The sequence below is a fragment of the Psammomys obesus genome, unplaced genomic scaffold (assembly GCF_907164565.1).
Source record: "Psammomys obesus unplaced genomic scaffold, mPsaObe1.curated_primary_1811, whole genome shotgun sequence".
Classification (NCBI taxonomy): domain Eukaryota; kingdom Metazoa; phylum Chordata; class Mammalia; order Rodentia; family Muridae; genus Psammomys; species Psammomys obesus.
Genome location: NW_026596244.1, coordinates 9,346,326 through 9,370,359, shown reverse-complemented (window position 1 = coordinate 9,370,359; position 24,034 = coordinate 9,346,326). Strand labels below are relative to the sequence as shown.

The 24,034-nt window shown below is 42.7% G+C and overlaps 1 protein-coding gene across 1 annotated transcript in view; it reads right to left on the bottom strand.

Annotated features, from left to right (window-relative positions):
• The window catches only part of Pdgfc (platelet derived growth factor C), a 160,019-nt gene extending 136,333 nt beyond the window's left edge, over nucleotides 1–23,686 (bottom strand). Inside the window, exon 1 of the mRNA XM_055596690.1 lies at nucleotides 23,095–23,686. Within this exon, the coding sequence (XP_055452665.1) occupies nucleotides 23,095–23,212 (118 nt within the window). The 5' untranslated portion in view covers nucleotides 23,213–23,686. The remainder of the gene's footprint in view (nucleotides 1–23,094) is intronic.
• Nucleotides 23,687–24,034: the final 348 nt, after the last annotated feature.

The following is a 24,034-nucleotide window of genomic DNA, read 5'->3' as shown; positions in this document are numbered from 1 at the left end:
AATACACAAAAGGCAGGAGTGAGACCAACAGGAAGTCCCACTCTCACCTGGCGCAGAAGGCGTAGAGAAGGAAGCCTTTCGATATTTGGAATCCTGCAGTGTGTCCTTGTCTGCAACCTATAATACAGAATACGCCATCGCCATCGCACCGAGGAACAGCAGCTCTGGCTCCACAGCGTCCAATAACCCAGCAAGACAAGCCAAAGCCAAAGGCGTGTGAACGCAAACGGGCACACGGCTCATTCCTACCCAGTATTGCACTCCGGCTGACTTGCATTAGCAATGAAACCGTATGCAAACAGTCTAGGTAGCAGGGTTCTTAGCTCTGTGGTGTAAGAAAGGATCTGGTTTATTTTTTGTTTTCTACACATGGCCTCAGAAGTTATTTTATTTGCTTAGAAATACCTCTTTTTCCTGAAGGAGCTCAAATCTGCCAAGGTCATCATCAAAGGAAGGGCTACCGCCTTCTCTCATTGCATGAAATAACATTTTTTAAATTAAAAACGTATTTCAAGAAAAAAAATTTTTAAGCTTATCTATAATACTCTGATATTGGGGGAGGGGCTTTTGATTTTCTGTTTACTATGTTACCCACTCGAGCTGAAAGGCATGGGAGGAGAAAGCAGTCAGACGGGAGTCAGCTTGTTTTCCAGCTCCTCTGCCAGCCACCTACATGAGTAAGACAGTGACCTCACTGCTTCCAGAATGACCTCACTTCTACAAGGCAGGATGGCTGGACAGACCACTGTGCAGTCTAAGTCACTCCCCTCATGTGTCTTTGTATTTTTAAAGATTTTCTTAACCTGAAAATGTCTGTACATAAGCAATAGTATGAATCTTCCAGCTTAAAAACACTGCAGACTGTGAGACGTGTCTTAAGCAAAAACAGAAAAGACCCCCAACAACTACACACAGCTTGTGAAGGTGGGGTGGGGCCTCACTGGGATCCATTCCTGCGGTCCGAGGCCAGGAGAGTAGTCTCAGTGCATCAATGGGCCATCAATGTCAGAAGTGTGAAGGAGGCCGCCGTAGCCCTAGTCAGTAGGAACTAAGGAGAATGGGAGACCAAAGGCAGGCTGCTCGTCTGCAGGAAGACACGTTAGTGGGCAATACCATTCCCAAATAATTACTTCCATCGAGGTATAGCTGCATGCACAGGCAAGAAAACAAAAAGTATCACAAATGCAAATTATAGTCCTCCTTTCACAAACGAGACAATACAGTACACTAGAGCTGAGTTGTCACCATTGTTTGAAACCTGGAGTCTGAAAGGGTTTTTGCAAGAGGAATCACAAATAAGTTCATACAGTCGCCCAGGTAGGAAAGCATGACCAGGCATCGTTGGCGTCAAATATAAGCAGCTTGTTTCAGTAAGAGGCAGGTGCCAGTGTGCCTGGTAGATTTATCCTGTTTAGAAAAGCAGATTAATTTATAGTTCCCCAGTCTGTCGATGTAGACTTTGGATGCTACAAATAAGCTGTGAATACAGTACTTTTCCTCACAGCATATATACTCCCGTGCACATTTGCCTATAAGGTTGTGTAACTAGATGACATATTCCCAATGCTTCCAACAAGTGTCCAGGAAGAGAGACAGAGAGAGAGAGGGGGAGACTAAAAGAAGTAAGGAAACAGAAACAAAAGGAAAAAAAAAAAAGAAAAAGAATAAAAATCCTCTTCTGATGCCAAATGTTGGCAGCTATCTTCTTTCTTCCCAAACCCTTAGATCTTAGGAAAACACTGTGTCTTGTTTTGTGCCAACAACAACCAGATAATTGTTAGTACGCTTCCACTGTGTGGATGGGGCATACACTACTTTTGCTTGCAGCCAAGCTAGCCTTTGAAATAAAGTCAGTGCCAAGTATAAAGTCTTAACCTTACAGGGCCACCTTCAACAGTGTCATGGCCCGGTTGCTAACCCCAAATCCCGCATTTTACATGCCATCTGTTAGAATGAAATAACATACTGCTTGCATTTGCTTTCACCCAAGCCTTTGGATTAGGATTAACAATTAACACAAAGCTATTTCTCATGTAATGTGGGCTCCCTAGAAAACATTTAGGAAAGAGTACGTCTATTTTAGGAAGGAAGTTACCAATATCTTTACTGCTTTCTATCCTAGACCATATCAATAAAATGCTTACATTTACAATGTCATAGCATATATCACTTTAGTGTTTATACACACATGAAAATACTTATGAAGATAGGTAAAACTCCTTAAGATCTGTTCCTGTGAGCAATGCGGGTTCTCCAGTGGGGAGGAGCTTATTTGTACCTTCCTCTGAATTGCATGAATAATGTCAGGTCTGTATAATTCACAGCTTTTCTCATGGGAGGTTCTCATGGCTAGTCCCTGAAGACTAGCCATCCAAACAGGTCTACATTCAGATTTGGCATGTGTGGTACCAATATGACAAAGGTGAGAAAAAAATACAGTACAGAGGGTACCAGCTCCAGCATCCCTCTCCAATTCACCAAGACTCAGCCACAGCAAGTTCTTCCAGAAAAAGGACTTCCTTCCTTCCTTCCTTCCTTCCTTCCTTCCTTCCTTCCTTCCTTCCTTCCTTCCTTCTTTCCTTCCTTCCTTGTTCCTTTCTTCCCTCCCTTTTCCCTCCCTCTCACCCTCCCTTCTTTTTTCTTTAAATTAAGAACCAAAACAAACAATACAACAAACAAATACAAACAAACAAGCAAACAAAAAAAAAAAACACATCAATTTATTCTGTGGTTTCCTAATAACTACAAAGCCTAGCAAGGAGGCTTAAATATTCTTTTAAATACTTAAATCGTTCAAAGGTGACCAAAGTAGAAACTAAAACCACTTGGTTGGAATGATGAAGATAAACAAAAAGGCAATATTCAGGACACTGACTAAGAGCTTGATGTCCTTGATGAACACGCAGAGTAATGGGGGATTTGGTGCTCACTTTCTTCTCTGGAACATTAATATCATTCTGGTTGGTCATTAATGAGAAAGCAACCACACTCAGTCACACACACACATACAGTCACACAGATACACACAGACACACATTATCACACCTCTCTCTCTCTCACACACACACACACAGTCACATACATACACACATATACACATTATCACACTCACATACACACACACAGTCTGCAAGGTAATGTTTCTTTATAACAAACTGGCCTCAGGAAATTATTAATGAGGGTGAGATGGTTTCAGGGCAGCTGAGCCCACAAGAAAGCCCATGCAGGAGGAGAGCTGCCTCTTCAGACCTAGGGGCTGAGGGCTGTGTAGCGAAGACTGAGGCCTTGAAAGGAAGTCCCTCCTAGGCAAGAAATTTTCTATGCTGTGCACAGCCAAAATAAAATGAATCATAACCCTCCACATTTCCTAACTGTGCATTAGTGGGATGACCTGATTCCTAAGGAAGTCAAGGGCGGCACCAATGAAAAAGCAGCCCTGCCCCTCCCCTCTCCCCCCCCCCAGCACCACACAGGAGGACCCATCTGAGATGACACAGGTTTGGTCCTGCCAGATGCTATTACACACTGAATGACACAGTATTTGTAACTTTTGGCTTCTCGTTCAGGAAGTGGAGAAAAATGACCCATGCCAGAAACCGGGGCGGCTGTTCTCTTTAAACAAGTCCAGGCATGCCTCAGGGACACCAGCCCTGGCTGAACCCTCTCTCCCCAGCCCTGTCTGCCACTAGAAAAGTCTAAACATTTTAACCAATGGTTTTGAGGGTAGAACCTTTATTCACTCAGCCTAGTAGAACAATTGCTTGGAGCTGAAGGCAGCTGAGAATCGACAATAAAGAAAAAAAAAGACCTCTTTTCATTGTGTACCTTCAAACATGGGGTGCATTTTCTGTACATGAAGATGGCATGAAATACCTGTCCCCAAATCAGGATGAAGAACGTGACCCTTATCACTGTAAAAAGAGAGATGGTATTAAATGGTGTTTCAGACCCTGGGACAAGGGAATGAGGTGCTTACTTAATGTATCGAAGAGACCTGACTGCCAGATTCTCCCAGCATCCTTCACTCACTATCTGTTACATGGTATGGCTGGCATATCTCACCCTCTACCAGGAGCTCTCCAGCCCAGGGGTCGGGCTGCCCTTACCTCAAAGGCTCTTCCGTATATAATCTAGCCATTTTTGTTACCCTCCCCCTTCTATTTTAACCTTTTGCCCACTTGGCTACTGTATCTGCTTCTCCTCTCCCGTGCTTTCCCCTCTCTTCACAGGGCTCAGGGTCATGTCTACTCTGGATTTTTTCACATGTCTCTGCCTGTGACTGTGCTTTCCCTTTTATCTACAATAAACAGTCTCCCCCAGTGTACCTAGAAACAGCCACGTTTTCTCCTTTTTATTTCTTTTCTCATCCACCTAGAGGACTATCAAGAGACCTTGTTATAACACCCCTCGAGCAACACTGATGCTTCCTACATACTTCCCCAAGCCACTTCCTAAGCCTCACTTTATTTCCTAAACCATTCCCTTTATCTGATCCCTCTCTACAGCATACCATCTTTGGTTAGGAAGACACATCAAGCCTCATGTCTAACTACTCCCTTAGGATTCTACTTCTTTCTGTGAAATCCCAGGGCCTATGAAATGTGAAATATTAATAAAATCCCTCTGTCTTTTCTCCTCCTACACTGTTATTTCCAGCTACCCTTCCACACCCCAGCTACAAAAGCTAAGACGTAAAGCTGTTAGTCCCTTCCTAGTAGTAGTAGTAGACTATTAAAAAATAGTCTATTTGTACTTACAGGCTTTTAAGTGTCAAATTGATGAGTAAATGTAGTTGTGAAAGTAAAAAATAAAACATGACAATAATTATCAAATATATCTTTAAAATAGTCCAAATTTTATAATAAATCAGATTTCATATATTTAGATGTTTGCTTTTTAAATTTCTAAATGGCTACCAAGCCCTGAATATGACACCGTGGATGTGGTAGCTTCTACTTTAAAGATAGAGGGAAGAGGTGGACACATTTCTCTCGCTGTGAGTACCAAATGCCTGCATCTAGGCTCCAGGTACTGTAGACAAAACAGAGATAAGAGGAAACAGACCTACACCAATAACAACCAGCCTCCGCCTCCACAGCGGTGGAGGACCAGGAACCTCATTCGCCAGGCTGCCCTCCAAAACGCATCAAACAGCACCGCTTATTACTAAATTAAATCAGATTTCATCCCAGGTGTTTCTCCTGAGATTCATACAAGTATGGTTAAGGAGTGAAGGACACATGCATTCTGGTATTTATATATGCTTATTTATGAATATGATGACATTGGCTTTTGTTATGTTTGACATCTCTGTTCCCATGAAAGTTCTAACAATTAAATTGTAACATTACCAAGCAAGTCTTGAAAGGTTTCCCCTCTAGAATGTCACAAGACAAAATTAAGTAGCCAGGACTCCTGAGTGGCCTCCAGTTTAAGACAGATACTGTAGGCCCAGGAGATAGGTAAGCTTTTAAGCTGGCTGCCTTGTATGAATGAGGTACTGAGTTTGGTTACCAGAACCCACGTAAAGTAATGCATAAATAAATTAATTAAATTAAATAAAGCTAGGTATGGTAGTTGCCCCAGTGCTGGGGTGATGGAGACAGACAGGCACCTGAGATTTGCCAGCCAGCCAGCCAATCCTTCATAACTAGCTAGTTAGAAGACTGAAAGACCCCAAATCATAAAAAGCAAAAACAGCACAACACAAGAGCATGTGTGCATGTGTGTGTGAGAGAGACAGAAAGAGACAGTGAACAACACACACACACACACACACACACACACAGAGAGAGAGAGAGAGAGAGAGAGAGATACTCTGTCTCTCTGGAAATAAGGAAGGAAGGTGCTTTAATCCACAGTCTGCTTTAGCATTTGGATTTTAGGGTAGACAGAGTGAGGTATTTCTCTACTAGCCAAAACCTGAGCCTGATGATCCACTCTCCATGGAGTTAGAAATAGTTGAATCTCTGGTTCCTAGAAAATGTGTGGCAAAGGAGATTAGACCAAATCCCTCCAAGAGCCAAAGAAAAACTCAGACAACCACATAGTCCACATCTAAAATCTCTAGGTGATTCCAAGTGTGAATTTTGGGAGTAAGGAAATTGACAATAACATGCTTGCATGCAAAGGAAGAAAAATGTTCTTTCCCCACCATTATTGAGCTGCTCTAGACTTCATTCTCCAAAACTGAGTAAAATAACAACACAGATCATATTGCTTTCAGTAGAGTGTAACTTGTTTTAACCCTATAGCCTGAAATAAAATCAGCAGAAGATAATGTAAGTCATCAAAGACAGAGTCTGCCCTGATTTTGTTATTTTTAAAATAAGCAAAACTTTATTCTGGACTGCTGCCTACCCTCTCTGATTTGACCAGCATCCTCTCTGCCCATGAGCACTAGAGTCAGAAGCAGGAATTTGAAGTTACAGAGTAATAGGAGAGCACGTCTACTTTACAGGTGGGCACCAAGTTTCTTAAGAAGCATCAGACCCCTGGACCCAGATTTTTTGGTTCTGTTCCTCTCCTTGTGGAGCTACTGTCCCCTCCAGGTCTTTCTATCTCCCCCTTCTTTCATAAGATTCCCTGTACTCTGCCCAAAGTTTGGCTATGAGTCTCAGCATCTGCTTTGTTACACTGCTGGGTAGTCTTTCAGGGGTCCTCTGTGGTAGGCTACTGTCCTGTTTAGAATCCCTGTGCAGATGTAGCCCATGGCAGCTCAGTCTCAAGTGGGTTCCCTAGTAATGGGAACAGGGGTTGTCTCTGACATGAACTCAGTGGCTGGCTCTTTGATCACCTCCCCCTGAGGGGGGAGCAGCTTTGCCAGGCCACAGGGGAAGACAATGCAGCCAGCCCTGATGAGACCTGATAGGCTAGGGTCAGATGGATGGGGAGGCGGAGTTCCCCTATGTGTGGACTTGGGGAGGGGGATGAGTGGAGAAGAGGAATGAAGGGCAGAATTGGGAGGGGATGAGGGAGGGGGCTACAGCTGGGATACAAAGTGAATAAATTGTAATACATAAAAATAAATATATTTTTTAAAAAGCTTCATACCTATCCATTGGTACCGAATCACTGGAGAAAATAGAGGAGTTATCTAGTACAGAGAGCACAGATTCCTTTCAAATTGTTTCAGTGTAATTGCACATTTATAACTCACTGGCAATACTGACCACACTAAAACCGAACCTGTTTATGTTTTAAGATATGAAGTATTCTTTAACCTGCTGTCAGTTCCAGCACAAAAACCCAAGTGACACACAAAATGGGGAAATCAATTTTGATGGCTAGACTACCATGAGAATAGCAGAGGCTAGTTTTCCCCAACCCTCAGGAGGCTCCTGGCATGAAATAATTAAATGTATTTACTAACAGTCTACAAAAAATAAATACACAAATAAAAATAAATAGATAAAAAATAAAATAAATCACCATTCTTCAAATTTTTAATCATCACAAAAGAAATTCACTTTTGCTTATTAGTGTAATAGGCTTAAATTTGCAGAATAAACTGTACAGAACTTCTGTTTTATTTTATTTGGATTTTGTTATCTGTTTTTCTAGTACCAAAATTAGATATGAAAAACAGTGAAAATTTATAATTTTCAAATTTTTGGGAATAAAAACATTGATTAACTTAGTATGAAAATAACAGTTCATTGTCTCTTTAATCTATGTTGAGGATAATTATTTACAAAATAAACATACTAAATTTTGTCTTTTCATGGGAACATTAAAAGGAATCTTAAGAATGAAATGTTTGGAATATAAACAAAAAGCCCAAGCACAATGTTCAAGTTACAGAGCTCAAAGCAGAAGATGACTTCTTTAATATATTGGGCTCTGTCCCTTAAGTAGGAGGATTTACACTGTCAAGCTTCATTGGTTCATGTGGGAGTTGCTCCTTCCATTATTTTTTCTTTTATCTTTCAAGAGGGAAACCCTCCCTCTCTGCACCAAAGATCACTGATTTCAAGCAACAACTGTGTTGAGAAACTTTCTTTTGGATATTTTCCAGAGAGTTTTCTAGAATGGAGTCAGCGAAGGAGTTGGTAAGAACCGGAGAAGCAGATGTGCCACACGGGCTTCTAAGGAAAACACTTCCAGCAGCACTGCAGTGGTACCATGTTTTTCACCACGGCCCTGCCTGTTGTGTAAATGCATTTTTCACATTTAAATTACTACATGTATTTGTCTTGTGAAAGCAGAGCGAAGACTCAGACTCCCAACAATGCCTCTGATGTTCTTTCCTCCTTAAAAATTTATTAGAGATTAATATCTAAAGATACTTGCCATAAAAAAGTGAATATGCATTCTTATAGAAAGTATGTGTGTCAACTTTTGCAAGGAGACGAAACACAAGCCAAGAGCCTGAAGAAGATGTAACAAACAAAAAGCCAAGGATCACTGGTTTATCTGTGAAGCAGTCCATATTCAGTGGATAATCAGCACACCTAAGTCTAGACTGCCAGGATACAACTCCTACATCCAGTTCCCAAGGCAGCACAGAGCCAGTCTGCTTGTCTGCTAAATGTCACCTCTTCTAACTGTGGCTGACTTCAAATCTGAACATACATGATAAATAAAGGAAACAATGAATGAGTGACTCTCCCTCATAGAAAAAGGAAGTTAATGTAAAATAAAAGCCTGGTTTTATAGGTCCCAAACATTGTGTTTCCTTCCACATAGCATAAGGCTGTGCTGTCTAGGCACCAGGCTTATGTAAATAGGATTGTGTGGTTTTAGTTTGCTTGGGACACCATAAATATTGGCATACTGAATGAACATGTGCTTCCTGCCATGAATTCTGAACTCTCTCTCTCTCCTGCTTCTGTTTTGTTCATGTGCCAGAGCTACAAAAACTTGCCCATAATCTCATATGTTCAGAGCTCAGAAAATCAACTTTATTTCCAAGGAGGAAGAAAGCATAACCTAGAGTGGCTTTAAAAGAAACAAAAAAAAAAAAAAAAAAAAACCTTTCCAATATTTTTGCCTTCTTAAAGATAAATTAGAATTGTCAATTTCAAATCCCAAGGAACAGAAAGAAAACTATAAAATAAGAAGAAAATACCTAAGTTACATCTTACATTAACTGGAAAATTCAGAAGGAGAATCCAAAAGTTAAAGGTTTTGCAAATTGACTTTCAGTAGGACATGATCTCTAAACAAGTCAACTGCAATGAAACATAATCACAAAGTTCACAGTTTAAAAGTAGTTTTCCTGGAAAGGATACATTTCTGTTTTCTGGTTGAGGAAATAATATTCTAAGTAGTCATCATTATAATCAGACCATCAGGTTCTTTGTTCATCAGTTTTATTCAGTCTAAGCAGAAAGACTGCAGCAATCCTGTGTGTCCCCTTTTACTTCCTCAAAATGACATGAGTTACATCTCTCGGTTGTGAAACAAGGCACATGACTCAAAGATCTCAGATGATGGTTTAGGATCCCAGTAGCCAACAGCACAGCAGCAGAGCAAACTGCGCTGTTTTTAGTTTTATGTTTTTGGTCACCCAAAACCTACCATCCCAGGCACTGTGCTAAAGATCATTCAACATTTTATCAATTGACACTTAAAAGCTTTGGAAGCTATTGTGGATGATCAGAATCCACAATAACGTGTGGTGGCTATGGAGCGTTCTGAGGTCTTGGAGAAGGAGAACAGCAGATAGAAAAATGGGAAAGGCTTTTAGCAGAGCACCAGGAAAGATGGGCCCTAAATGCTTGTGGGGCTTTGAATAAGTGTGAAGAATTTCTTCTCCAGTCTCAAGCACCAACTAAATGGGCCATATCTTCAGCCCTTGGCAGCTGAACCGTGGTATGTACCCGGTTCATCTCCAGTCCCTCTGTCCTTTACACTCAGCCTGATAGATAGTTTAGCAAATAAAAACCAAATAAATGTGTATTAAAGAAATGTAACTTTAAAAGTTAACACCACACTCACAAAAAGATAGCCATGTGAGGCTATGAACAGCTAGCTGATGTGTGGTAGTGATTTTCCAGGAAACACACATATCTAACATTAAACTGAATATGGTAAATACACTGATTTTTTTTTAATTTATCAATTGCATTTGATAAAGTTGGGGAAATATAGAATGATAAAATAATGGCATGAAAAATATTAAATGTATATTTTAAAAGGAAAGCAAATCAAGCATTAGGAATCTAATATAAATCTAAAAACTGAAGCCCTTCAATGGGTTGTGAGAGTCTTAAAAATAACATTCACATATGTTCTATAGCATGTTATAGTATGTCATATATAGCCATTCATAATTAGCACTTAACGTTCAGTGTTGTTTTTGCATAGCAAAGACTTCAGTTGTGAAAAGAAACTGTGCTGTGCTCTCTCACAAGCCTATGCCTTCTGCCTTCAACCCATCCTTCCCTGCTTCATCCTGTCTCCTCCCGGATTGCTCCAAGATTGATGCCTGTTCCGTCCTGGAGGTAGAAACACCCTGGGTTCCATCAGCATTCCAAGGTCTTCAGTATATCAAGAGCTTGTGGCTGGGAACACCAAGTCCATATGCAAGCACATTTGGTTGACTTGTCTCCAGAGCTATGACAAGGCCATTAGAACAGCGGTGCATGGGCCTGAATTGACCTCTCGGGCCAGATGAATGCATGGGTCTCGGGAAAATGAAGATGTTCATGGTGCATACAGGTCGGCTGTGGGTCATCTTTCATAAGAAAATTTGAGGAAAGAATCTCAGTAGCCCTTGGTAGACAAAAAGATTTGTGAGTCCTCAGCCCAGCAACAGCATTCTCACCTAAGAGCTTGTTCAAATGCAAAGTCTCCGTTTCCACTGGGGGCCTGTTAGCTCAGAATCTGGATTTCCATCTGGTCCGCAGGTCATGTGCATCTCAGTCTGACCGGGGCAGACTCAACCACAGTTCCATTGTGGGAAGTTTTCTCACATTGTCCTCACTCAGCTGATCAGAGGGGGTAAAGGACAACATCAAAAACCTAGATAACAGTGTTAAGGACACTTTGGATCACTTGGTGCCATAAGTAACCAGCACTAAACTTTGGATAAAAATTGGCTTCAGAGATTATAAATGCAAGTATAAATGTTTTACCCGCAAATGGAAATGTTAATATCCTGAAAATAATTCTTGCCTTTTAAATAGACTGTGTATACAATGTAAGTCTTTGTGTTGGAATGCAGAACGGAAACTACCCACTGGAAGTTGCGATTTCACATATGGAGAGCTGAAACCGAAACAACCCATGAGATCCTGAAAGTGCTCTAGACATAAGTAAAACTGTATCACCAGACGGAGCTGAGGTGGCAGCACAAGTGGCTCTAGGATAAAAAAGTACCAGTATAAAACAGATGTGTTCTCTGTTCCAATTTTCAGAGGAATTGGGACAATATTCAGTGCTGAATCCTGTAGGTGTTTCAAGGATCCCATACTTTCTCTGCCCCACCCCACCCCAGTGAGCCGCCAGCAAGCCTGGAGCAGGCATGAAGAGAACTATTTATAGAATGTCAAGGCAGGTGATTTGGATCACTGGGTAAGGACCGGCTGCTCAAGCCTGCCACCATGAATTTGATCCTCAGAACTCATATCAATTCTCCTGCCTCAGCCTCCCTAGTTCTTTGATTATAGCTGTCTTCCATGGCCATCATGCCTGGCCCTGAGAACCCATGTAAAGGTGAAAGGCATTAGCTGACTCCAGAAAGTTGTCCTTTGACTTCCACACTCAAACGCACACTCACACACAGCCCAGAATGGCACTATAGAAGGCGACAGAACCTTTAAATGGGCAGGGTCTAGTAGGAGGTTTCATATCACTGGGGTCACGCACTTGAAGGGTACAGCAGGGAACAAGCACCTCGGTTTCCCTCAATTCTGCTTCCCAGCTATACACTTCCACTATGATGTACTGCCCCCAACCAATGGCTTAGAGAAACGGGTCTGCCCAGTCATGGGTGAGAAGTCCTACATCCAGGAACCAAATAAAACTGGCTACTTTACGGACTGATTACCTAGGTAACCGTTTTAGCAGTGGAAAGTTGGATAACACAAAGGCTAATTTACCTTTTCATTTTCCATAATGCTTTACTATTTGAGCAGGAACTCTCTGTCATTCGCATCTCAATCCAGAGAGTTTGTATGAAGACAAACAGCATAAAGATGCTGAGTTCACACCTCAGCTGCTGGGTGCAAGATCACAGACATTTCCAATTTAAAAGAAGAATCTTAGAGTGTTTTGATGTTGTTGTTTTAGACTTAAGGCCATTACTTAAAAAGAGGAAAGAAAGAAAAGAATAAAAGAAAAGCACAAGTCACATATTACGTAGACATGGTAGTATCCACCACTGTCGCTTTTCTTTAACCCTGGGAGCCAGAGGACTTATTTCCTCTGTTACACTTCCAACATCAACACTTAAAAGAGTATCCAATATGGTTTGATGTCATCAGTTGTTAAAAGCTTGAAAGGTTCATTTATTCATCGATGTTTACTATGGGTTACTTACACACTCGCTTCCTTTAAAGCCACATAAATCTAACAGAAATGAGGGATGCCAGAGAATTAAGACGTGCCATAGAATCAGTATAGAAATCACTTGCCATCTTCTGCTCACTCTGATGTGTTTATGCCCCACTTTTCCAGAGTCTGTGTTTTGGGCCAGTCTGACACAACACTCACGCTCAATTTCAGAGAAGGAAAAGGAAGAGGCTAATGCAGTCAGTAAGTACACTCTACTGAGAGGAAGACAACTGGGGACTAGATTTAAGATCTAATTCTCCAGAAATTAGACAAATCCAGTGTCATATGAGGTTGGTCATAAGAGGTTCAATTCCAGGACAAGTTGAGTTACAATGACCATAGGTCATACTGCTGTTGGATTTCTATTTTACATGGCTTAGTTATAGGTCTACACTTGTGAGGCAGAACAATTATTTTACAATTAGTTTAGACATGTCTGAGCTCAGAAGGAAATTTTCAATTTCAATCATCACATTTTCCTTTAATAGAACACAGTGCTACTAAAAAGTAGGCCAGTTCAACTCTTCCCATAGAGTGGACAGATTCACACAGACAGAATCTTAGGTGTTTTCCAGCTCTACAGTGAAATAACAATGGTGAGAATTCATGTGACAGACAAAAACAAACACACAAACAGACAAGTTTACCCCTTTGCACTCAAGGTAGAACACAGGCACAGCCCTATAAAAACATCACATGCCACCCTAAATTTGGACTGCATATCTATCACTTAACCATCTAGTAAATGACCCAATTTGTTTACACGGCCCTCTAGCTTTTTATGGACTTTCCATAAAGAAGTTATTACATCCATTCCCTTTATTTTGTTTAAGAGTGTTTGAATGAGCCCCAGAACCACAAGCTAGTTAAACAAGCCTCGCTTAGATGGACGTGGGCTCATATAATTCACCACTACCGGGGAACTTTGCAGAGCAGTGTTTGTAGTTTGGAAAAGCCGCACATTCCCACATGCCAAAAGTATTTCCTGTGCTTTGTGCAGTTTTAAATGTTCGGCAGATATAGCACATGAGGCTTGTTTCCCCATTTTTTATTCCAGGGCAAAGTGTGGCACTTGCACTTCTTCCAGAGGCCTGCACCTCCAAGGGCTTTGCTATGCTGGGTTAACCACTTTGAGCTGGCTACAGAGGAAGACTGTAAGGGAAATGGGAAATCCAGACAAGCTAATTGGTTTCCTAAGATGTAAACGCAGGCTCTAGAAGGAAATCATTTTGAAGTAGTTAGCTTAATGAGGTGCCCAACTGATGCCTATTAAAAGTTATCGGAACAGATTAAAAATGAATTTCCACCAGGAAATAAAAACTCTTTTTAAGAAGCAGAGAGATTATTTAATTCCTTATTTCATGTGCTTGCTCATACCTTTAAGCCTCAAGTCTGCAAATATCCTGAAGAAAACAGAAATGGAAGTGAGTCTTTAATGGTTTAGTGTCACTCTTTAAGTTTCTAAATTAGCCTCTCAGTATCCTGGCCAGATCTCAACCTGCAGTGCTATGCTATGCCCACTTCATGTAGAAATAGTCATGAAAATTTAGACCACAAGGACAAACACAGAGAAAGATTCTGTCTCCATCATCATCCGTACCTCTACTGGATAGAACATTGCATCAGAGGCTATGAAAATGTGCCTGTGCTATGACGTGTGCTCCTGGCACTGTGAGCTTCTCCACGTGTTCCTAGAGTGCCAACAACAGCAGAGTAGTGAACTGTAGGCATAGGTTGAGACACTATTGCAACTGACTGAATTAGATTCTGATGATGACGTTATCTACACACACAGCTCTGTTCCCAGATCGCCTCCCTTCAACTATAGATGTATAGAAACATGCTTTTCAATTCAAATATATCAAATTTTAATTTTTGAAGTGTTTAAAAATCACTTGAAGAAATTCAGATCGATTCATGAGTGAATCTATCTTTTATTGTTCTTGAGAGAAACCAGAGCCCTACACATGCGAAGTGTATTCTTCGGCAATCTGACAGCAGGTCACACTTTACCGTGCAATACTTTGGCTTTATGGTGCTTCCCAGGTTCTTAAACAATGTGAAACTCAGCCCCCATAATCAAATCTAGGTTTAAAATACAAGTCAGAAGTAAACACTTTGAATTGTCCCACTTTTCCAAATCCAGTGAGAAAGCATCCACTGATAAGAAAGTTGAAATTTCTAGGCAGCCTGATCTACATAGTGAGTTTCAGGACAGCAGCGCTGTATAGAAAGATGCTGTTTCAAATAAAGAAAAAGAAAGTCGAATATTTCTTTCATGTCTTCTGTTCACATCTTGCTCACATCTCAAGCAAATATTCCTTAATGCACTGAGTGTAAAACCCGATGCTGCCATAGAAAGGGAAATTATGGCACTTTAATACCTCCCAATTTGCATTTCTAACCACACTAGCTATGAATATGTGTAGCAGTATGGGATATAAGCTGTGATTTATCCCTCAGTAGAAAGAAAAGATAAATTATATAACTGTTTAGAAGACAGATGTCCTTATAAATAGCCAGCAGAAAAGAACTGCCAGAAATGGCATAAGTGTCATGGAAGTCTAACTTCTGCTGTTGACGGTTTCTCTTCTACTTTGTGATGCAAGGGCAGGTGCAGTGGGCAGCTGGGCATACTTAAGCCGGAGGCCTTGTTCCATCTTCCAGACACTGAAATGCTTAAAATAGCATCCACCCAGGAACAAGGATTTCCTGGAGTGCAAACAGTATAGCCTCAAAGAATGGCAACACATCAACACAGCTTACTCACCATAATTTAGTCATTTCTAGTTCTTAACTACCTTAAATATTGTAAGCATTGTTAGAAGTACAGGGGCTAGAATGAACCTCACAAGACACCCAGTGCAGCCAAAACATCTCAGAAAGACTAATAGTCCACTAAACTTGAATTCCTGTTCCCTTATTAAGGTTATCCATGTTTAAGTAAGAGCTTCGTTATACTAATGGCTTGTAATAGAAGCCGCCTCTTGTCAACCTCTGGAACCCTACCCCCGCCTCTGCCTCCTTCCGCATGCCATCTCTTTCATGAATGAAGTGTGAAAATAGCTCTTTGTTTACATAAGGAAGGCAGTACAGAATAGTGAGAACTCGCAAAGCACTTGGGAGCTGGACCAGAGATTATGCAGCCTGCTCATCTAGCCAATTCAGTGTATTCCTAACTCCTGAGAAAAAAAGGGAAACTCAAGCATTGAGTAATTAACTATGAACACCAATGCAGAATTCTGTCCCTGCATGCATGCCTATTTAGAAAATAACTAAAAATAGTGATTTTTCAGCTGAATTATAAACATGAAGACAACTTTGTCTTTCATTATGTTGGCTACCAATGCTACAGGGAGCAGACACTGAAAACAGTATCAAAACTTCAAACACATGAGCTCAGGACACCTTTCCACTCTTCCAGACTTCACTCTAGCATCGAAACTGTTCTCGCCTCTGTGGTTTTGCTCATGCTCTTTTCTCTCTATAGTATGTTTCCCTTTACCTCAAACACTCATTTGAAATCAATTCAGCTTATTCTTAAAGGAACATGTCTCCTTGAACCTGCTATCCAGACAAAATCAGCCAATCAAGAAACTATCTAAGTGCTGTCAGTCTTCTTCATCCCTATATTATTGTTGACACAGAACTGACAGAACATGAGGTAAAGGACAGTTCTGTCTACTGTCTATAACAGTTTTCAAGGACAAAAAATGCCCCAGCACTCAAAAAGGTGAGGAAGGAAGATGGGAAAATTTCAAAACCAGCTTGGCCCAAAAACCAGCTTGAACTACAAAGCAAGACCAAATGTTTAAAAAGGAGGAGGAAGAAGAGGAGGGGGAGGAAGAACAAGTTCTTCTTCACATACCCAGCATAACCCCAGCACCTAGGCAAAGCTAAGCACAGAGCACATGCTCATTATATTTCCTGATTGAAAGCAATGTCCTAATAAAGCATCTAAGATCTGTTTGTCTTTCATAAAGACAAAACACATGACTCCAAGGCCTGTCTTGCAGTCAGACTTAAGTGGAATCTTGCACCAGCTGTGGAAACCCCACTAAGCTAATCATTTATCTGAATACCTAACAGGATGGTTGCAGATGGGCTGTGTACTTCCCACAAACACAGGGAACGAGTAAGCTCCCCCACAGTTCCTCCTGGGAACTTACAGTGCTTCCCAAAATGAAAGACTCATACAGAGTCCCCAAGACCTATCTTATACTATGGGTTCTATGTCTTTCCCGTGGCTATTGTAGGCTTACCAACGCACAATGGACACTGTAGCAAGGAAACTCATGACCTTGAACTTCAATTAGCATGCTTCCTGGAGTTGGGATTCCTCACAAGGTATTCAGCAACACACCTGATCTGACTGAGAAATGACTCAACTACAATTGGAAAAGGATAAAGCTGAGTACAAAAGCACCATCATTAGGAGAATTAGCACAGAACAGACATGCACACACACAAAATTGAAAGCAGTAAAGCTAGCCCTGGAATGACAACTGGATTAACAGCCAAGACCAATGTCCAAAAAGGAGGCAATGCTACCTCCAATGGAATGGAACACCATCTGTGAGGCCCAAGATCTAATGTGGAGTGAGCACAATACCATAGATGTGAGGACATGAGCTTAGAAGTACAAAACTACCGCATTCAAAGGCTTGGTTTTACTGATAATATTTGTCTTAAAGCTCATCTTTATAATTTCCAGATCATTCATGTTCAGATTAAATAATCTCAAAACAAAAATTTCAATGAACTAAACCTATTCTGTTTTAGGCAAGTCATTAATCTATCGTTGTGAATTTATTTTCTGATGTTCTTGGCCTAGGGAAAATATCCCAAACCAAACAAACAGACAAAACAACAACAAAATGGACCTCTGAATAAGACTGACCATGTGACATATGTAAAATCCATGTCTCCCTTAAAATCATCCTCAACAGAATAACACACTGTGCTTTCTATAGTTTGCCAAGATTTTTTTAATATATACAACTCCCTCATAGAACCAAGCTTTTCAATGTCAATTGGCATTGTCAATTGATATTTCATTATTTTTAATTATAGAACTGAAATATTAATTAAAATAACTCATCAAGCAGTTTAGAAGCTTGCTGTGCAGCTCTGAAATTGAATAGTAAGAATTCTAAAGGCAGCCTTTTTAATCATTTGCCAAACTGTCCCATGTTTATACAGCCAAATTATCACAGTATGTATTAGCCAGACAAGCTGATCTATGAATTGAATGTGCTCATTATGAAGTTGTTTGCTTTAATGTTCTTGTAGATAGAGTTTTTATCTCTTAGACTTGCAAAGCACAAAATCTTCTTATATATTTAAAAGAATGCTTTTAAAAGTGTCTCATTCAGAAAGCAAAATGCCATTGGCCTCATTGATTCTCATATAATATATATTACATATAATATATATATATATATATATATATTATCACGTTAGCAATTGACTAGTGATCTGCTCATGCATTTACATAAGATGTCTTCTTTCTAAGGCCTTGCCAAGTTTTCTTATCATTGGATCCTAAGATCTTCCCAGGTCAAATATCAGCAGCATACCATAGTACTGGTTGCTGATTTGTAGCATTTTAAGGTACAAGCTGTGCATGAGCCAAAAAACAAAATGAAAAGCACACAGATTTTGCTGGCTCTTCATCTGTTCCCATTCTCAAGAGTCTTGGTGCACATTAAACCCTCATCCTCAGAAAGCACAATGTATGGAGACAGTGCACAGGTGTGTAAACAGTACTTTTAAGAGAGCAGCCAGCATCATATCTAGAAGAGCTGCTAGTATTCTGATCTTTCCCGCCATCCCTTATGGGAAAGGCCAAACACTGTGGAAGACATCTTTAAAGAGGGCCTACTTCTACAATAGATACCACAGTTTTGCTATAGAAAGAAACCCCACAGGAAAAACATTTCACAGATATTTAGTGGGAACACAGGATTTTTCCACACCCTGATCTAGGTGCTTTAGCTCCTCTGGAGAATAAATCAGATGAGGCTCATGCTCTCAAAGAACTCAGACTCCATGGTAAGAGAGGGAAGAACAGAAAATTAACTGAAAGGGGAGGAGAAATTCAAGAAACAAGAGAAGCAAACCAAAGCATGGACAGCTGTATGCACCTAACTGTCCTTGACAAGACAGGACGGTTGGCTAGTATAAACTGAAAGGTGAACAAAGCTTGACCTGGGAGAAGCCGTGTCAAATATCCATGACAACAAGGGTACAATTTGGGCAAAGGCAAAGTGGTCAATATAAGCCAGGGGCGTGGGGGCAGCCAACTAAGGCAACGGAGCTCGCAAGTCTGCCTTCACACCTTGTCCAGGCACACACTTCAGAGTGAAGCCAAAACCCTGCAGGAAGGTGGCCAGAGCAGCCACACCACTTTTTCACTCGGGTCCCTCTATGAGGTCCCTCCAGAGAGCTCAGGCCTGCAATCTGAGCTAGGCTGTCCACTGTGTTGGAAAGAGCTACTGTTGGCATAACAGAGACACCAACGGGTCTGCTCTGAGTCCCAGGGTTGAAGGCGCTTTTCTCAGGCTTGGAGCTGGGCCAGCCAGCCTGGAATGGCTGGTTCCTTTGTGCTTCTGGAAGAATAGACACACTACAGACATTCCCCCGTTTTTAATAGAACAGCATAAGTACTAAGGCACCTCAACTGGAAATCAGCCTCTAGACAGACTCATGGGGTAAAGGAGAGGGTAATGAAGCCAGACGTGGAAGTGAATACGCAGGACAGAGTGCTTAATGAGTGACTTAGCAATTACATGAATCATACAGAGATATTCTGGCTACAGAAAAGTTTCAAATAAATGCTCTAAAATATAAAAATGAGAATAATCCAACAAAGGAACTTTGATTATGGCATGGTATTTTGACTGAAACAACACAAATGGGGACAACTTAAATTGTCTTGGAAATATTTGATTTGTGGGCATTTTATATAAATTAATATACATCCGATTATCACCATTTTTTTACATAAAAGACATGGAAGTTTATTGATAGAACTGAGAATATTAACCCTACAGAAGTCACAAACACAAAGGTAGAAGAGAGTGTAAGGCAGGTGCGAAGGCAGTTTCAGGAATTCTGATGTGACAGACACAGGCAAGGCTTGGTTGACTGAGAAAGCTATGCCACTCAGCCTGTGCTCCTCAGGCAGGCTGCACCTACCCAGAAAGCTTAGTTCCCACAGCAGCAACTGTTTAAAGGGACTTCGGAAATTCCACGCCCACATGTGGAGGACCTACATGCCTTTATACTTTCTGAATACCTTTCCAATCTAATGTGAACTATATCTGGTTCACCTTAGAGCATAACCACGGGTGTAGGATCTTCCAAAGCCACCTATCCGGAGGAAAGGACAGAGCTCACCATTGCATAACAGTCCTTCACTCATTCAGCTGCCTCAGCTCTCCCATACAGAAGAAAAACCACAGGAGGAAGTTTCCTTCTCAAGCTCCTAGATAACAAAAATAAATGTTACAAAGGTCACACACTAAAAGTTAAGGACTTCTCTGCAGGAAAGTCCTGCTAGCCCCAGTCAGAGCCTGCTGCTCGGCACCTTTCTAAAGATCCTTCTCAGTTTGTTCACAAAAGACCTTCCAGGCTACCATCTAAAGGGGTAAGATGTGGGCACAGTTTGAGTAGATACAGGCATGTGGCAGCAGTAGGAAGAAGGAGCAAGCACTAAAAGGGGTGACCAAAAAATTCAAAAGCATGCCACTCTTCCCAAGGTAAGTTGCCCCAAGAACCATGAAGGACTCCACGAGAAAGAACATATGCAAAAAGTGTTGCTCATAAATAAGCCTTCAAAAAAACAAACCCTAAGTCAAAACACAAAATGGTTAAGGAGAATGAGGACAGTAAGAGCCAACTTCAGATTATCACCCCATCAACAGCTTTGCAATTGATCTCCAATTGGGCTCCATTCAATGCACAAAATTGGCGCCATTTGTCTTCATTTGCTCAAGGAAAATGTGGAAAGTTTTACTTCACACAGGAGCCAACAGGGTATGAAATGAGAGTTTCAGTGTTATAGTGCTTATCTAACATCTCGGAGGCCTGATCCCATCACTAACAGAGAGGAGAAAATGTAAAAGTATCTAACATGCAAATAGCAAGAGCTACAGCCTTAAAGTGGAAAACAAACAAACAAGTAACTAGCAACTAGATAAATGATGCCAACCCCTAATTCTGAGTCTCGGTGGCATGCTCTGGGCTAAGTGTGTAGCGTCTAGCTTGCTTTGCTGTAGAACAGATATAGCACCTAATTTCCTTGGAAGGCCTTCACACACAATGCGTCAAGTTGACCCCTGGTATTCTCTAGCTCAAATGGTCAGGAGGGTTCACACCTATGGAAGTGAACAACCATCAACACAAGTCAGCAGGGTAACCAAGACCTAAGCACAACCCTATATGAGGGTGAAACAGCTAATCCAATAATGAAGTGGCAATTCCGGAAGCCAAAGAAAAGGAAGAAGAAGCCGTTGTTACTCCAGGAAATTCTGGTCATATTCCAGAGAGATCTTCTTCTGCACCCACCTGTTAGCCTTAAATCCTGAAACCCCATAAAGTGGAAAATTCAACCTGAGCATGTGCAGAAAAATAGCTCTATATTGCCCCCTAGTGCTGGATGGCCCTACCTCTCCTAGTCTGAAAACTAAGGTGAGTAGTGCCTCTGCTCTCTACTCCCTGCTGCCAGCCCTCCAAGAGCTAAACATAGCTAGATCCTCTGCCCACAGATTAGGAAATGACTAGGCTATTTTTAGCATCATGCATCTTAGGAATGAGAATGGCCCAGCCTCAGATGGCACCAGAATGTGTGTGGCCTGGCTTACTGAACTCCCATGTTCTGAGGATGTAATGTGAAGCTTACCCCGTGTGGCTGCAGGCAACCGAAAGCTCTTGGGCTCATTGCAAAGTGGTGATAGCTGGTGGATCACAAGAAAGAACTGCAAGGACAGCTCAAGGCGATGTAGAGATAGTTTGGGAGATGCTGGGACACAGCAATAGCGGATGAACAAGGAGCACTGTGCAATGTTGCTATGAAGAAGCTGTTCCAGTAAGAAGCAATAGTTTGAACTACACATTCAGTCTGCACTGGAAGGGACAAAGGGTGGTTGCATCTGCTTCCTGCTTGGGTGTAACTGATGTTGTGGCTCCTTTGACCCCTCAGCTCTCTGCAAGCCCTATGATTATAGACAGATCACTAGGCTGCCCTTTGATCAGTAGAGCTGGGGAGCCTTAAGGTGCCACATGCCATCACATTAGCTAGGCGTAAGGAGCCAGCACAGCAATAAATGCAATACTAGGTCCTGGCGCAGCAACAAACAGCAATGATGAAGAGGACACAGGTACTTTTGGACTTTGCTTTAAGATGAACACTTAATAGAGTTGAAATGGAGACATGAAACCTCGAAGCATCCGCTATGTGTAGACAATGTTAGTGTTGGTTGTGCAATGATTGCACTCTATCCTCGTTTCCCAGACGTCACTCACGGGCATCTTACCTGGCTGGTGAAGTGGCACTGTAAACAGATGACAAAGCAGAGAAACATGTGCATTTCTCTTCAAAGAGCAGCAAGAGCCGCCACTTGTAAACACCGTGTTTAATATTCCAGTTTTAGACAGTCTACATTAACATTGTGGTTCCATGTGCGGTATAAAATTTCTGTTTACAAAAGAGTCTCAAAAATGACTTCATAATGGCACATCAAGAGCAAAAGAGTTTGGAAATTGAATGATGTGAATCATATGGGGTTCAGAGGCTAAGCAAATTACACACCCGAAACTTCCCTGGACTTATGAAAGAAGCTTTTCTCCAGCTCTGTGCAATCCCAGCCCAGGGGAACTTGCATCTGAAAGTTTTCTAAACATTTCAGGTACACTTGAAAGCTGAAAGTAATTCTATTTCCTATGCAGGATTAAGTCGCTTCCAACACACACAAAATAGTTATTCACGAACATAGGAAAAACACACCCCCAAAGGGTAAGAACTTCAGGGCACAAAGGCATGTAAAAAAAAAAAGTGCAAGAGAAAAGCCATAACCAATTCTGAAAATGTCCAAGTGGCCTCTTGACCTCTGTTCCTCGCCTACTTCGGTGCCTGCCTTCCCATATACAGTGTTTCTATTAGGGACACTGGTACCTTTCCTAACTCTCCATTCTTAAGCAGCTCAGCCATACCTACGTACAGTCAAACTTGCCACGACTCATTCATTTTGGATTTCTTCTTAAAGCCAGTTATTTCACTTGTAACTCTGGCCATATGCCACCTAGGAATGTGGTCATAGCTGACTTTTCCATGCGTTCCCATAGCCCGAGCCACCTAGCCAGCTGAGGTTGCGGGGCATTCCCGCTCCCGCAGCCCAGTGAGCTTCGGGAGTTGCTCACTCCCGGAATGTCACCCCCACCCGCCTAAAGTGCACGCGGACTCACGGGACTCACATCTGCAGCGCCAGAGACGCGACCATCACCTCCTTGGCTGGAGGACCCCTGCACGCCACCGCACAATGCCAACCGGGACGCGCAGAGAGAAGCGGGAAGGGGGAAGGAGAGACTCACCGTTCTGCTCCTTGTCGCTGGAGAGCTGCAACTTGCTGCTCAGGTTGGACTCAGCCCGAGTCCCGGTTCTCTGGCCGGCCAGGGCAGATGTCAACAGGAGGAGGCCGAGGAGGAGCATTTGGCTGCCTGGGGTGAGGGCTCACTCGCGGCGGGCACTGGGGAAGCGGCGACTCCGAGGCTCAGCCCAGCCGGGGGAAGGCTGCGCCGCGGTGGAAGCGCCTGGCCGGCTCTGGCAGCGAAGAATCGCAGGGTAGTTTCCACATAATCCCATCCAAAACTTTTTCCTAGAGCCCTCTTCTGTGTCTCCAGTTTTTGAAAAGGATCAAAGCAAAACCTGGACCTGAACCAGTTTCCCAAGGTTTAAACAAATCCTGAGCTGTGCCGAAGTGCCGGGGGTGGGGGGAAAGGCGAGGGAGGAAAGAGGGGGTGGGGACGCGGGGGAGCGGCGCTGAGTCGTGGCGACTCCCAGGGAGCACCTGTCAGTTTGGGGGGCCGGACGCAGGCGAGGACTCGGGGTCCCGCCGAGCCAGTCTGGAAGCCAGGTCGGCAGCGAGGCGAGCACCTTGGGATCAATGACAAAGCTGCGGACCGGAGCGGCCGGCGGCGCCCCACCCCCACCTGGGGGGAGGGGACCGTGCCCTGGGAGCGCCGCGCGGGTCCCGGGCTGGCAGGGAGGCCGCGGGGGCGACTCGGAGCTGGCCCCGATCCACCTCAGAGCCGCCGCCTGGCTGCAGTCGGCGGCCCCCGAAGTCTCCCTCCCCAGTCCCGAGTACCGGCGAAGCGCTGCAGGAAGCCGGGAGACCCTGGGCGGCTCGGGAGTCCCGAGCGCTCGGACGGCTGCCCTGCGGCAGGGCTGGGCGCACGGCTGGGGAGCGGTGGCCGCCGTGCACGGGCTGTGCTGGGAAGGCCTGGCTGGCCCGGAGGACCGCGCTAGTCCCCT